The sequence below is a fragment of the Zonotrichia albicollis genome, chromosome 1 (genome assembly GCF_047830755.1).
Source record: "Zonotrichia albicollis isolate bZonAlb1 chromosome 1, bZonAlb1.hap1, whole genome shotgun sequence".
Classification (NCBI taxonomy): Eukaryota; Metazoa; Chordata; class Aves; order Passeriformes; family Passerellidae; genus Zonotrichia; species Zonotrichia albicollis.
Genome location: NC_133819.1, coordinates 41,834,091 through 41,849,372, shown reverse-complemented (window position 1 = coordinate 41,849,372; position 15,282 = coordinate 41,834,091). Strand labels below are relative to the sequence as shown.

General features: G+C 43.1%; 1 protein-coding gene across 1 annotated transcript in view; it reads right to left on the bottom strand.

Annotated features, from left to right (window-relative positions):
* CMTM8 (CKLF like MARVEL transmembrane domain containing 8) overlaps nt 1-14,813 on the bottom strand; it is a 37,662-nt gene extending 22,849 nt beyond the window's left edge. Inside the window, exon 1 of the mRNA XM_074539126.1 lies at nt 14,493-14,813. Coding sequence (XP_074395227.1) covers nt 14,493-14,660 — 168 coding nt within the window. The 5' untranslated portion in view covers nt 14,661-14,813. The remainder of the gene's footprint in view (nt 1-14,492) is intronic.
* Between the last annotated feature and the right edge of the window lie 469 nt (nt 14,814-15,282).

Genomic DNA, 15,282 nt, shown 5'->3' with positions numbered 1-15,282 from the left:
GAAAAAAATCCCCCTCAATCCATTGGCTTATCCAGATTTAAATATGTGAGCAGAAATGATTTAATGTCCCTCAGATGTTTGCCCTGCTGTTGTGCCAGAGGTTAATGCCCTGCAAGGGTGACTGCAGACAAAGCTGCTCCTCAGTCACTGCACTCTGGTGCTCAGTGTATTTGAGGTAAACAAATCACTGGTTTGTGGTATCACCACAGGCTAGAATGTGAACTGCAGTGAACAGCAAGGCATGGAGACCTTGTCAGCTGTCTGCATTTATAAGCTATCAGTCTGCAACTAGAAATTTTGTATTTGCCTCCCATAATGCATAAACACAGAAATGCCAAGAGCTGCTGCTCTCACTGCATTCCCTCATGCTTCACTGTCTCCACAATACAGCTAATATATTTTGGGTTTTCAAGAATTTTTCAGTCCATTTCTCCTCTAAATCTGATTTCCCAATACAGCTCACAGATGTCAGAATGGCTACAAACTACAGGGATTACTGTGGATTAATGAATCCCTCATGGCTGAAAGTGTTTAGAGCAATTACACCTCTTAATGGTAAGGTATTCCCCACACATTCTCCTTCCAGCTCCTCTGTCAGCAGGGCTGTTTCCTCTGGGAGACAAGCATGTTGTTAGACTGAAAGCTGGTACAACCCCTAGATGGATCTAGCAAAGCACGCAGTCCCAGGCCAGGCTAGAACTTTGTTCTAAATTTCAGGGAAATCTCCTCAGCACATCACGAAACTGAGATAGCACTGCTTGCTCTCCATCCCATCCAGCCTCCACCCATCCTCTGCACTGTCAAAGCCCAGTGAGCAGACTAAGGCAGTGAGTTCCATGCACAGACTGAGCTGTGAGAAGGGAAGACAAGGCTCCCACAGCACCGAGCACTTGGTGATGAGAAAGGCAGATAAATGGAGGGCAGTCACCTTGTCAGACTCCACCACCAAGCAGTTTGGAGTCAACCACCACTGCTGTGCTCAGTCACAGCTCGGGCTGAGGGGAGCTGTGACTGGGTCAGCTGCTGGGGCAGTGCAGGCAGCTGAAAGTACCAATATCCAAAAATGCAGCCACTGGCTTTGTCAAAGGCTGTCTGCGTGTGAGCTGTGATTCACGAGCAGCAAGTGATGCAGCACACGCCAAGGTCATGGGGAGGAGAGCTCTAGGTAAGGTAGCAACAGCCAAATTGCTGAGGGGTTACAGGCAGAGTAAGGGTGTGCTCTGCACTTGCTTTGGGGGAAAAACACTTTGAAAATATCTTTCACTGCACACAAGCTTTTTTTTTAAAAAGCCTCCATATCACTATGCAAGCTTACAACTTGACCTTCCCACCCAAACGGTTCTTCTGGAAAACCCAAGCCTTTTCCTGTAGTGCTGTTTATATTACAGCATCCCGATATACACAATCAACTAAATTATATTTACTTAGCTAACTTCCACACCTTTTCCCCTTTCTGTTTCCTCAGATTTGGATCACAGCTTTCTTCTGCCTAATATTTTCTTCCCTAGAATGACAATAGTGCAGATACAATAATGAGGTGTTACCAGCCTTTTGTTCAAGTGCTCTTTGTTGAGTATTTCAGCTATTTACTGCCCCCTCAGAAGTTCCTGTTTTCCCACTGAGGGGGGAAGGGAAAGCCTGTACAATGGTATGGCAGCTTTTTGTTCAAAAAGTTTGTGTGCAGAGATATTTAGCACATTTTCCCTGCAAAGCCTGGTATTATTAGTTTCAAATTAAAAAGGGAAAAAAAAATCTTCAAATAACTTTAAAAATTTTATACATATATAGAAAGTAGTACTAAAAAAGTAGTACTTTGCAGATATTCCTTTCTTCAAGCTATGAATTATTGCTATATCAAAATGCCCACATCCACACACACTGAAAACTCAGCCCACTATGATGAAATGCGCACAAACACAGAGGCATGTAGTGTAATCCCCTACTGCCAACAATATCACAGATCTTAGCACGTAAAACCAAGAAACCAAAAAGGAATTAGGGCACTGAAAGGCATCACAAGCTGGGGGCTTTGCTAGTTCACACAAAGGGAAAAGGAAGAGCACAGCATGCACAGCAATTTGTCTTTGACATAGGAAAAGGCATATATTGTTTGATAATCCAGTGATAAGGCAGGACAGCTATGGGACAAACCCATCTGTTGTACTGAATAAACAAATTCAGATTGATAGCTGTGATGCTGAGCTGTTTTGATACACAGGATTTAATGGACTCATGATGTGGATGTAAAAAAATCATCAGTGTTTCATTACAAAATAAGGTATGTCCTGGGATTGTGGGATACATGACTATAGGGAGCTCTGAAGAAATACATAAATTAGGCAGCTGGGTTATAAAAGAGCATGTCCAAGCAATGGATCTGAACAGCTTCCCCTTTCACCATCTATCAGCTAGATGTTCAAGCCAAAGAAACTGTGCACAAGAAACAGGTAGCATGACAGGGAACTTTTGGGGTAATTTGGTACCAAGTGGGTTAACTATGCCTGTTATCCTCCCAAAGTCAATTTTAGCACAACACGAAAATGGTACAAGCTGTTAATTAGGCTCCTCCTGATCTGAATCTAATTTGACAGCAAGTGCTCCATGCAGAATTAGAGAGGAAAGGTCTTAAGGGAGGTGATCTCTTTTATCAGACTGTTCCTTGGCCCTGGCAGAAGAAACCAGAGGGGAAAGTTCCTGGGCATACCCTTTTCTTCTGTGCCAAACGGAAGCAACAGCAGAGCTGCCTCCACCAAACGCTACCAAGGGGATAGGAAACGACTCTCGGGAAGGAGCCGCTGTCCTGAGGAGTCTGACAAACAATGCCAGCGCTGATTAGAGCACACAGAATGCACGGTAGGATGGCTTTCATGTTCCTTTCATGTTCTCTTCATTTCGTGTGCAGATATGGCAGGGTGGCTGAAGTCAATGGGAAATTCACAACAGGTTTTAAGAGCATCAAGAACTGATTCATTAAAACCTTCTCTTCATAACAAAATTGTTTGTGTACATTAGATCTTAATCTGATTTTGTTCCCATCAACTCATCCAGACTGTATTTGCACCAGTTCTCAGGGTCATCTTCTTGCTCGTGTACATTGTTCATGCAACATGTAATCTACAGAAACACCAACCAACACAAGTCAAAATTAAGTGTTCTTTTTAAGTTCACTTCTCTGCCATTTTTTTAAACTGAGACCTAAATTGAAGAGGCATTTTGAAATTAAGCTAAGTTTTTAGAGTGAAAATTACTTCAGACACAGTATAGGGTGGATTGGGCTTGTGGGTTTTTTTGGAATTTTTTTGGGAGGAGAGGGATTTTTCTTTTGGTTTGTGTTTTTTCTTTTTTTTTACCACCCCCAAGACTAGCATTATACTGTACAGCTTAATAAGGAGAGTGAAAATTAGATGTAACCTACCTTAGAGAATTCCTTTTCATTTATTGCTGTGTACTCAGTTTAATTTTAACTTGAGCTGGTAAAACACTTTACAAGAGACCCCATCTCACCTCTAACACATTATCTTGACTTGCTTACTTCAGGCAAACATTTGCTAGATAGTTGTCTGTTACTGCATAAAGAGAATGTCAAGTTCTTTGTACAAGCGTCTGGTCACGTTTCATGATTGCCAAAGTCTAGGAAGAAATCCCCAGTTTGAAAAAAAAAACTGCTTGGAAACCTCATTCTCCTGGGTAAAATTCCTACCATTTTTGCTGAGAAGTTAAACAGAAAATCCTTTCAATATGCCAAATGGAACAATGAAATTGTACCTAGTAATATATAAGCTGTTTATCACTGATTCACTCATGGCAAGTTCCATCATTAAATTACAGCTCCACAGGCCTGTGCTGTATGTTCAAGATTAGTTTTGTACAACTTTACATGGATGCTCATGTTTCAAACAGAAAACACACCACAAGAGGAGCCCTCTCTTTAAGTAGGTCATTACTTTCCTCTTGCACACTGCCTTTTAAATTTAAGTCCCAGCAGTAAAAGAATGTACTCAAAAGTGTAAAATAAGGATTGTGGTTTTCCAAAATTAAATAGAAGTAGTTTCCCAATGACAACTGTCTTTCTGTCAAGTATGAATTTATTTGGCATCCAAACTCCTTCCCATGCATTAGGAGAACTAAAAAGAACATTAATTAATGTATTGATTTGTACTGTGCTATATCTTAGTAACAGCATGGGGAAGGGAAAATACTTTCAGCTTGGAGGCCAACTGGCAATGACTGTTGACAGTAACTGTTATGACTGCATTGCACAGTACAATGAACGCGGCTTATGCACATAGAGGGGCCTTGAAGCATCAACCAGAAATTCCAGCAGGGATCTTGCTTTTCCATGCCGCCTGAATCTCTTATATTGAAGAGCTTTTCAGCCTTTTTCATCTTTCACTGAGATCACCACAAGATTGTAGTTGGTCTCAAATAATCCAGCCTGTTTTATGCCTTTTGTTTTAGAAAAAAAGTTGCATTCTGGATGAATGCAAGAACTAAACATGTCACAATACTCACGAACAACCTCCTAAATCACTGTATCAATATCAGTATTTCTAATCCTGTTCTAAAGTACTATGGTATTTTTCATAGCTTTGTCCACCTACAGCTTTATGAAACCATTAAAGATGGATGTCTCATGCCGAGCAGAGCCTGTTCTTTCAGTTGCCCAACACCTCCTCTCCTAAAACAACATTTTGCCAAATTTTTAGTGAAGGAGCTGCATTTTCTACGTTGATTTTCTCTGTCAAGCCTGAAGAAGAGCAGATGAAAATCATGCAAAGCAGAGCTTTGGCAAGAGGGCTTGAAGAAACGAGGCAGGGAGACAAAACAAAACCAAACCAAACCCATCACAGAAGAGAGATGGGAAATTAGGACTTGGGACAGAGGCAGAGGGGTAGACGAGAGAGAGGGACAAACATGTTGAAATACTTGGAGCTAAGTATGCAGCACTTCCAGAAACGAGTTCTTCACACATCCTAATTCTATCCTTGGTTAAGCACACATTATGCTATAGCCTATAATTTTCTGACCACATACTTTCCCCTTCTCCACACCACCACCTGCATGCAGCAACAGAAAGGAAAACCTCCTTCAGAACTAATGCCTCCCCTTATTTTGCTTTCTGCCTGTTTACTTGCATGGCCTGCAGAACTGCAACTCAGCTTTGCATTTGGGCTCTTGAAAAACACTGTGTTATCTGTATTGCCCCACAAGTCCATCAATAAATTATTAAACACATCTCTGAGATAGAGTAGTATGCTATCCCAATTTTAGACAGTGCACTAAAATTAGGGTCAAAAGCCAATTCTTGCCAAATTTCTGGAAAATTCTTTTCCCACAGCATTTATTATGGCAGTGCATTTTGCATCTTCGGAACACAGAGCTCCTACTGACTTTCAGACACATCTGAGAACTAATTGGCTTTTCTGCAACTCAGACCCAAAGCTGGGGATTCAGAAAACAAGGAGTAGAGTGAACACAATGAAATGTAGGGCTTACTTGCCTTGTCTAGCATCCCATAGGAACATTGTGGTTCAAGGAGGAGAAAAAAATCAAATTTTCCAAGGAAGCAATTAGCCAGGAGACCATCCTGTCCCTTTGAATAATCCCTTTCCTTACTCACAACTTGACTTCCTCCAATGCTGTGTGCACAATACCCCAGTCACGCCTAGAAAAGTCGTTCTGTGCAATGACCATGACAGAAGTTTCTTGATAAAAAAACCACAATCAAGCAGGTTTTGACTGGATTCCAGTACCTGCACACAATTCAATACGAAACCAACACTGCCAGGGTGAAACTAATTTTGGTGCTTAATTTCCAGGACCTTAATAACATAATAATGTTTTTTGATTGTAATTATTAAGTGCCTATACACATGCAAGCTCTTTGAAACAGCACATGGGGTCCCTGATGGCAAGGTACATCACTGCTTACAAATTAAACTACAACTAAATCAGCACAAATGCTGTCATTTTTTGGTCTTTTTTCCCCACTAAGAGCTGAATTATAGCACTGCTCTCCCCAGCATTTATCATAGTTGCGTCCTGAGCCTGTAAAGGACAATTGTGCATTTGTTTATGCTTTCCAACCTACAGCAGTAGTAACAGGCAATCACCACGGACTCACCTTCTCCTTGCCTGATCCTTGTCAGTCTGCCCTGCAGTGGCTGTTTCTGGCTGGGCACAACCAAGACTGATGCTATCAGCTGAAGTGTCATTTTAAAGGCACATTGTAGATGTTTTCCTTTTGCTGGAGGATTATTTTTTAAACCTCTTCCGCTGTCCCTGAGTGCTGAATTCCTGCCTGCAACACTGTCTCAGTTTTTAAGTTTCACTTACAGTTGGCTCAAAACCATGCTGCCCCATTCAGCTATTACCTGCCATATGAGCTGAAGCCTTTGGAATACCATTACTGTTGAATGCAGAGAACCTTCGCTAAAATATATATTAAAGGGACAGACAGGGAAAAAAAAGAAAAAAAAAAAAGCCCAGAAAGATTTTTTAAAAAGGGAGCCTGTTAGCAGCTGCACAACTTCGAGGCTAAATAAATGGATCCATGCAAAGACAGTGTCACCTTGAATTTATTTAAATTCAGGCCTGGACACAGCAGCCACATTTAAAGCTGACGATACAAACTGTTCTTATTTTCTGGTATAAAGCAGAGGTTCTTGACAGATTTCCTTTCAAGTTGTGCACATTAGGCTACCAGTCAAAGACCAGAAGTGATTACCAGAGTATGATCAGAGAGAGGCTTTTCCCACATGGCCTCTTTCCAGGGTCCTGCTTGGGATGTTTTCAATTTACTTATTCTTCATAACTAGATTATGATATATCCAGAGACTGACACCTTACTGATTATTACCACACCTACTTACTTTGTCTCAGTTCTACAAAATCTGATTTTAGCACATCTTAAATCAGACCAGAAACATTGTGGCTGCCCAGAACAAACTGCACAGACTGCATGCCTCTAACAATACCAATTTGCTGAAACTGGTTTTGCTTTGCTCTGAAGATTTTTCTCTCAGCAAACCTGTGCTTGCATCAGTGTCATCTGCACACCCATAGCTTGCAAAAATGGTCAGTGTAAACACTCAATATTGTTCTCTAGCTTGGCAAAAATGCAGTCACGCCCAGGACTGACCCAAGCCTGTGCAGTGAAGAGGTCTGGCAAAACCTGGATACCATGTTAATGTGTGTAGAACCAGGAGCTCAGCCTCTTCAAGTTCATTAACATAAGCATGACACCAAACTTTCCTTGGACCAGTCCCAGGTGCCACTGAAAGCAGTGACTTGATTCTTTCCTTACTCAGTCCCTCCTCCAGGGGAGTTTCAAGAGCCTTATACCTGATCTGGTCCTTTCAGAGGCAGGTGAATTAGTGCCAGCAGCTTCCATGGGGAACTGGCTCAGGCCACAGGAACAGAACTACCTTGCCAAAGGCCTGATGGATGCTAAAAGCTATTTGCTGTTTGACACTAAAAAAAAAAAGAGCTAGGTCCTCTCTGCAAGGACACACTTATTGCTGTTTTTCTGGAATTCAAAGGGGAAAAAGGGCAGAAATATCACACAATATGTACTTTATCCAAAATAAAAAGAAGTTAAGACTTATTTATAGATATATAAATGTATGTGTACACATATATATGCATATTTGTCTGCATGACCATTATAAACAAAATATATGGCACTGTTATTCCCAGAAGAGAACAGGAAAAAACAGTAGGGTGAATGAGAAGGCAATCAACAAACAAGAAAAAAACATCATCATTCCCTCCACACTTCCCATTCTGAAGGGTTCAGAGTCCCCAAGAGAGTTTTTCTGCAGTTTTAAGATTCTTCTTTTTAAGCAGAATCTTTCAGGCAGCTCTGCTCCAACCCTGCCTGTTGGCATTACACAGGAGGTTCAGAGCACAGAACAGACACATCAGTGGGCTCCCTAGGTATACAGAGTATTCCCATCCAAAGGGCAGGGAGTGAAAGGCATCTGCTTTTGCTCTGGAAGCAGCATTTTGTTAATGGACTCAGAAACCTGGGGGCCATTAATGATTTTGCAAGAATCCAGTGTAACCCATAGGCAACTTCTTTCTGTGTCCTTTTCCTGCTCACCTTTTTACTCTGCTGCAAACAAATACACCTCTTCATCATACACTGCATGGAATACAGGGGGTTTTAGATAGGCATACACCACTTCATGATCCTCTGATCTGCAGGCTTAACAGTGTATAATCAATAATTCCAAACAAAAAGCAGGAATGACAGTGTAGAAAGAGAAAAAAAAATATAACACAATGGGAGAAAAAAAATCCCAACAATCTGAACTGAACAACAAATGAACAACCACAAAGAAAAGAGAACAGACAAGTCCAGGATTAGGACAAAATGCACCATCAGGTGTCTCCATCTTTATCAGGTATCTGGCATTATCACTGTCTGCCCATGGCATGATTACCCAGGGATTTGGGACTCCTGTCCATACTTGGGAAAAGGCAATTTTCAAGAATGCAGTCACAGTCTGTTTACAACTATATCATTGACCTTTGTCCTCAGACCATAATGGTCCCCTCACACAGGACTCACACCCAGCCACAGCATCACGCTAAAGCTAAGCACCTGGGAAGCTCTGCCTAGTCCATTAGGAATAATGGGAGGACTGCACATTTCACTGTCATACAGACACAGGCCACTGAAGCCCCAAAAGATCTATTTATTTAAAATTAAGTTTGTGCACATCAGAATTTTTGCAGGCACAAAAGAAAAATAATTTCTAGAGTTTGGGGGCGAGGGGGGGGGGAGGATTTGTATTATATTCACTACCCACCCAACAACAAAGTAGATGTTTAAGTATGACTTGAAAGCATTCTTCTCATGAAGAGATAAAGACATTTCATACGTGTTGTACCTTAACTCTGACGTATTGAGAATATTTTGCATTTTTGACCTTTGGTAAAATATCTTCATTCAGTTTAAGAGGCATTTTCACCCTCCTACCATTTTAGCCCTAACACTGTTTCTATCATCACTTGGAGCAGGTTCAAAGGGTTCTGTTTCCTTGTGCCCCCCAAACAGTTCTCTCTTCCCAAGGAAACACCCTGATCTTGTCCAGGAAACCAAAGACCTTACAGGAAACAGAACTTTAAATAACTATATGATCCTAAAGGAAGATGGAAATCATATAGATGTGTGTATTCAGTACACTAAAGACAGCTAAGGGTTAGCAGTGGAACAACAGCACCTAAAAAAGGCAGAACTGAAACCTGACTTGAGCAAGAGTTTTGTCTGATCAAGACCAAAGGAGAGAGCTGAGAGTTTATATTGTGTGTTTTCTTATTCGTGCATAGGAGCATGAAGCTGCTGGATGAAGTGACTGACTAGACACTACAGGATTTGTTTTTTCCCATTCAGTAATTCAAAGTGAATAATATTAAGATGGTGCTTGTGTACATCTCCTCCAGGCAAAGCACTTGTTCAACATGTCAGGAGGTAGCTCAGTGTTGTCAACTACTTGCAAGCAACATGCTATGATTGGAGTAAAAATCACCTTATAAGAAAAAAGAAAAACTCACTACTGTTCCTGAAAGAAGAGAAAGTCTTGCTGCCACTCAGGTGAGCAAAGACGCTCTTTGGAACTCCCTCCATGCTTCTTCTGAGCTTTTCCAAGAAATGGGAGGGCAAATATACATAAATATATGGTAAATATACATAAAACTTTGAGGATGGTAAATATACATAAAACTTTGAACTGCAGTCAGAGAGGCTGTAAGACTAAAAGAGAATCTAAATGCAAGGAAAGCTTTAAGTAGAATTTTTGTATTTTAACTTTCTCACAGTAGATCATCCCCTCTGTATTACTTCTGTTTTTCTTAACATTTCTATGACTTTATTGCTGAGTTAATTTAACACTTGAATATCAGTAGATGAGTTTGATGCATCTCTCAGGAAAAAGACAAAGGTGAAAAGTCTGTTGAACAAACACTTGCACATTTCCAGTTGTTCTGGTTTTGGCAACCTCAATATCTTAGATCTGACCTAACTTTCAATATCTATTTAATATTCTGAGGGTCACCGTCTACTAGAATAAACAAAGTCAACAGTATTTCCTTTATGAATTAAACCTTCAAAGGTCTAACATTTGAAGAAAAATAATGAACCAGTGATCAAACTTATTTTTATTGTCCAGAAACATAAATTTGAACTCCAATTTTATGTGGTGCTAATAAAGTAAATGAATTCCTATGAGGCTTATATTTCAAGTATCTATTCTGGGCATTTCAAAGAATAATGTGCACAGAACAGCATAAAGAAATGCAACTGTAAGTACAATTAACTAAAACTTACACCATCACAAGATCTCATGTGCAGCAGCAGCAAAGTATCAATTTTCTAAACCTTTCCAAGCTATATAAATATTTGTTTTTGTCAAGGTCAAATAGCCATCACAAGCCTTAAAATCAGTAGTGCAAGTTTTACAAGAGACTCCATCTAACAACACACTGGTGTGAAGCAACAATTCGAAGAGATCAATGTCATCCTGCTAGAAAGTAAATATTTTTATAACTACATCCATAGCAACCACAAAACTCTCCACCTCCCCAAAGTGATCCACAATGCTTGACTTGAGAAGCTGATTTAAAGCTCTGAGAAGGTATCACTTGCCATCATTTTTCTTGGCCATAAAAGTCCCAGGAAGATAAATGTAGCTTTTCTGGGCCATCATTTCACAGAAAAGAAACACTCATAAGATATCTCAAGAAATTGCTATACTTGCTCATTTTGAAACTGTAAATCCTCCAGGGGGACTGGTGCTGCTACACTGCAGGAATCAGTATCAATTACTTTATATGATGTATTTTTACTTCAGTGTCAACCCAGGCAATTGACATCTCATTTTCTCATTTACAGACTTTGTGTAACACCACTTACATCTTCTGTACTACTTTTCACCAATGGATCTCAGTGCTCCTTACAAAGATTAGTACACATATTCCATGAATGGATGAGACATTCTGAGAAGTTAGAGAGATGCAGATAAATTAACCTGCAGAGTCAATGGCCAACTAAGGCCAGTAAATGCAAGTTTCCAGAGTCAGAACCCCCTGCCCTGCAAGCACCACTACTTCTGTATACAAGTGCTTTGGACAGCCTTCCACACACCAAAGTTGTGTTTTATGCCAGTTTCCAAAGGCCTCTCAGAAACCCAGTGGCATTTTCCATTTTGCTTTTTCCACTGAAATGAACTGACCCCAGTTCTTTCCAAGTGAGTGGCAGGAAACCTTGCACCTGCTCTGGTCATGGAAGCAGACATCAAAGGCAATGGAAATCTGTCAGCACCAGGTAATTTAGCCTACACTTCAGGCTGCTTTTCTGAGCTCATTCATGCTAGATGTATGCAGTGCTAGACCAAAAGGCATTACAGAATTAAGATTAACCAGGTTTGGGTACATAACTCTATTACTGCTGAATAGGCACAGTCAGCCTCATCCCACATTTACACAGGCTCTAAAGCAGCTACATAAAGGATGGATAATACCTGATCCATTATAAAACCTGTCTTTATAAAGCTAACTCATTTTGAACAAATTTGAAACAGGAGACCGAGTTAATAGCAGACCAGTGCTTTGCATGACTACAAAGGATCTCTTAGTAGGAACTGTTAAGCTGAATTTACTGTGCCATTCAACCACAGCCTCGGTGCAGATGTAGGCTGGTTACCAGCACACATGGAAACCCACACAGCAGTTAATTCATCTTCACAGTACGCAAATCAGGGATGTGGGAGCAAAACCTGATCAAGATCCTCCATTTAAGGGGCTGGAATGTTTCATTTATGGGGTAACTTTCTGCTTTTCCATTCTCTTTGGTCAAAGAATAATACAGATTTGCCCTTTGCCTACACAGAGAAGAGAGTTTCAGAGCCAGGAGACACAGACTGCACCCCTCTTGCTGCATGCACATTGCTGACTGACAGCAGCAATAATCAAATATTTATGCAGCCCCACAGTGCAAACTCTCAGAGCATTTAGCACCATTGTTTAATGCCCCTAGCTCAGCTTTAACATGGACATGGGATCTGGCAGATGAGAAGATGCACTGATAGCAGATATCACTAAAAACAGTCCTCTTCCCTGTCCATGTCACAGATGTCCCAGAGAAGGGGCACCACAAGCAAAGGGATGCTCCTATCACAGCAGCTGTCCTTTAGAGCTCAGAGCTTAGACTGGAAAAGATCTACCAGGCTGAAAACTCCTGAGACTGAATTACATGCTGGTCTTATTTACAGGTTTGCAAATCCTTAGCAGAAGGATCCTGCTATAAGCAGGGGCATCAGAAATATCCTGAAGGGCCAATTGGTACAGGCAAGGCACAACAATCAGAACTGGCTGATTTAGGGTACACAACTCCAATACTGCTGAATATGCACAGCAAGTTCTGAAGTAGAGATCTTGGGATCTCTAGTCATGCTCTGTTAAAGCACATTCTCACTCAGAAAAAAAAAAAAGAACATACCAAACTGGTGGAAAATGTTTAACCAAAACCCAATGCCAAATATATATATATAATATACACACACACATAAACTCACTATCTGATTTTAGTAACTGAGGTTCTTTCAGCTAATTCCATATAAAGGTCTTCACTATATATTTTTCTTTAATTTCACTGAAGAACAGCTACTCTAGCTGCTTTAAAATAAGTGGAGTTAAGAATTAGAAGTATTTCCTTAAAGGCACTATCTATCAGTACTCCACTTCTCTAGGACCTGTCCTGCATCTTTCAGCTTAATGTCAGAACAGTACTCTGTTCTCTCAAATATACCACTGCAAACCAGTAAAATTTAATCTACATTAGAGACTTCTATTAGCTCCTTTGAGTTGGCCAGGAACTGCTCTTTTCACATTTTTTAATTATCCCAGGAGTTAGGAATGGCTGAGAGGAAACAAAATCCCCCTAAAAAGCCTCAGCACTGTTTAGAAAGGTAAGCTGCACGACACCACCTGTCAACACAAAGCAGAAGGCACACTTCCAACAAAGAGTAAGCAGGAGCCTGTCCATGCCCTGTGGCCATGTAGCTCAATGTGAGTGCAGCTGATCCAGTATTCACAGTCAGGATGAATATATGACATTCCAGCAGGGCTCTGGAAAAGCCTTGGGCACCTCTGTAACAATCTACAGTGGGATCACTCTTCAGATAAAGTACTAGAAAGGTACATAACTCCGTTGTAATTACTAACTGAAAAAGAGTGGAAAAGAAAGCAGCTATTATTTCAAAGACTTGTCTATTCACAGATCTACCACAGCTTTGACAGTGAAGCATCTCCTGTATTGAACAGCCAAAACAAGCCTACAATCACCTATCTGCTGGAGATCGACAGAATTCCCAAGGACACTGGCACACAGGACACCAGCTGGGAGCAGGCTCTGACCTCACAGCCCCATCACTATTGGCCTGCACAGCAACCTGGCATCTCAGTGTGCATCCTCTCTCCAATAGCACTGCTCCTGCGAGGTCCCACATCAGCCTGAAGCTTTGCCTGGTTATTTTTACTTTGAAGTCGGCAAAACCAACAGCCATTCCACTGCTCTGGTGAAGCACAATGTTTTAAAGCCTTGAAAACAAATGTGATCTGATAAGTTAATCCCTGAAGCTTCAGTACAACAAAAACTTCACACAGGAAACTCAAAAACTTAGGGCAGCCAGCTCTTTAAGACCCTTAATTATGAATAGTGTAGATGAGTGGAATGAAACAGATCATTTTTAAGAGGAGATGCTGAGTATCTGTTGCTCTACACACAGAGGGCACACGGGCCTGCAGAGGGATCCCGGCGTTGTGCAGTTCAGCGCCTACCACTAAGGCAAGTGACGGAATTTAGCACTGCCTGGCCCTCTGTACGCTCATTTACACCTTATGGACTACCTGCAAAAAACAAATTCACTAAGGCAAGTGACCGAATTTACTGGCCCTCTATTCATTTACACCTTATGGACTACCTGCAAAAAACAAATTCCCTACCAAACCCAAAAGGTGTGCGTTCATCTCCCACTCTTCACAGGTGTACCTAAGCAGTAAGAACGTAAGGAAATGGGGAGTTTTTTGACCTAAGAAACAAAGATAAATTGTTTAATAATCTCTCACATCATGCCTATTCGTGTGTTATCGAGTGCAAAGCATACACAACCAATGTGGCTACAGAAAAGTCTCCGAAACTCAGCTCCCTGTCTGCCAAAACTCGTCTTTCCGCTACGGGACGAGATGATACCGCAGATATCACGGGAGGCTGAGCAGACCGCGTGTGCCCTGCGCTCCTTTTCCACTTTCCAGGCGGGACATTTGTGCCGCCGCCGCAGAGCCGCTCTTGCTTCCGTGGGTTCGTCCTTCCCCGCGCTCACCTGCGGGCAGGGCCCCGCACGGGGGATGCGCTGAGGGACGCCCCGACCCCTCCTCACCCCAGCGCCGCCCGAGGCTCCCCCGCCCCTCCGCGCCCGCGGCGCACTCACAATCTCGGTCACCATGAGGAGCCCGGGCACGGTGCGCAGGAACTCCCTGTCGTAGGCGAGGGTGCTGGAGCTGGCCGACAGGTTGGCGGTGAAGGAGCTGCTGGTGGTGGTGACCGTGTGCGAGCGCGGGCGCGGCGGCTGCTCCTGAGGCGGCACGGGCGGCTCCATGGCCGGCGCGGCTGTCGCCGGACGGGCGGCGCGGAGGCACCGCCGCTCGCCGCTTTGTGTGGCCCCGGCGCCGCGGGCAGCCCCCGCCTGGGCCAGGGGGAGGAGGAGGAGGGTGCTCGGCGCCCGGGGCCGGCCGGGGAGGCGGGTCCGGAGCGGGGCCGCCCGCCCCGGAGACCGCCCAGCCCTCCCGCCGCTGCCCCCGGGGCGGGACAGCGCTGCCGGTGCGAGGCATCCCCAGAGCTGGGGAATGAGGTACAAAGCGCGTCCCCTCTCAAAACGATCACTGACTTCGCAGACTTTTGTACTCTTGGGATCCCGTCTGCTTCCAGTGCGGCTGAGGAGCCAGGCTGTGTGTGCCACAGCCCCTTGGAGGGGCCAGCCGCATGCCACGGCAGTCATCGTGACAGCTCCGGGCTGTCACCCCTGGCTCCAAAGGCCCCAAAGGCTGGCAGGGGCCGTGCTGTGCCACAGGTGGCTGTCCCCGCTGGCTGCCATCGCCTGCGAGAGGAGAGGAACAGCCGCAAAGTGCCGCGGGCGGGGAACAGGAGTCTAGGAGCTAACACAGCCCTCCCAGAGCTGGAAATGGGGGTTTGCTGGGGTCCGCCAAATAACCGAGAAAATG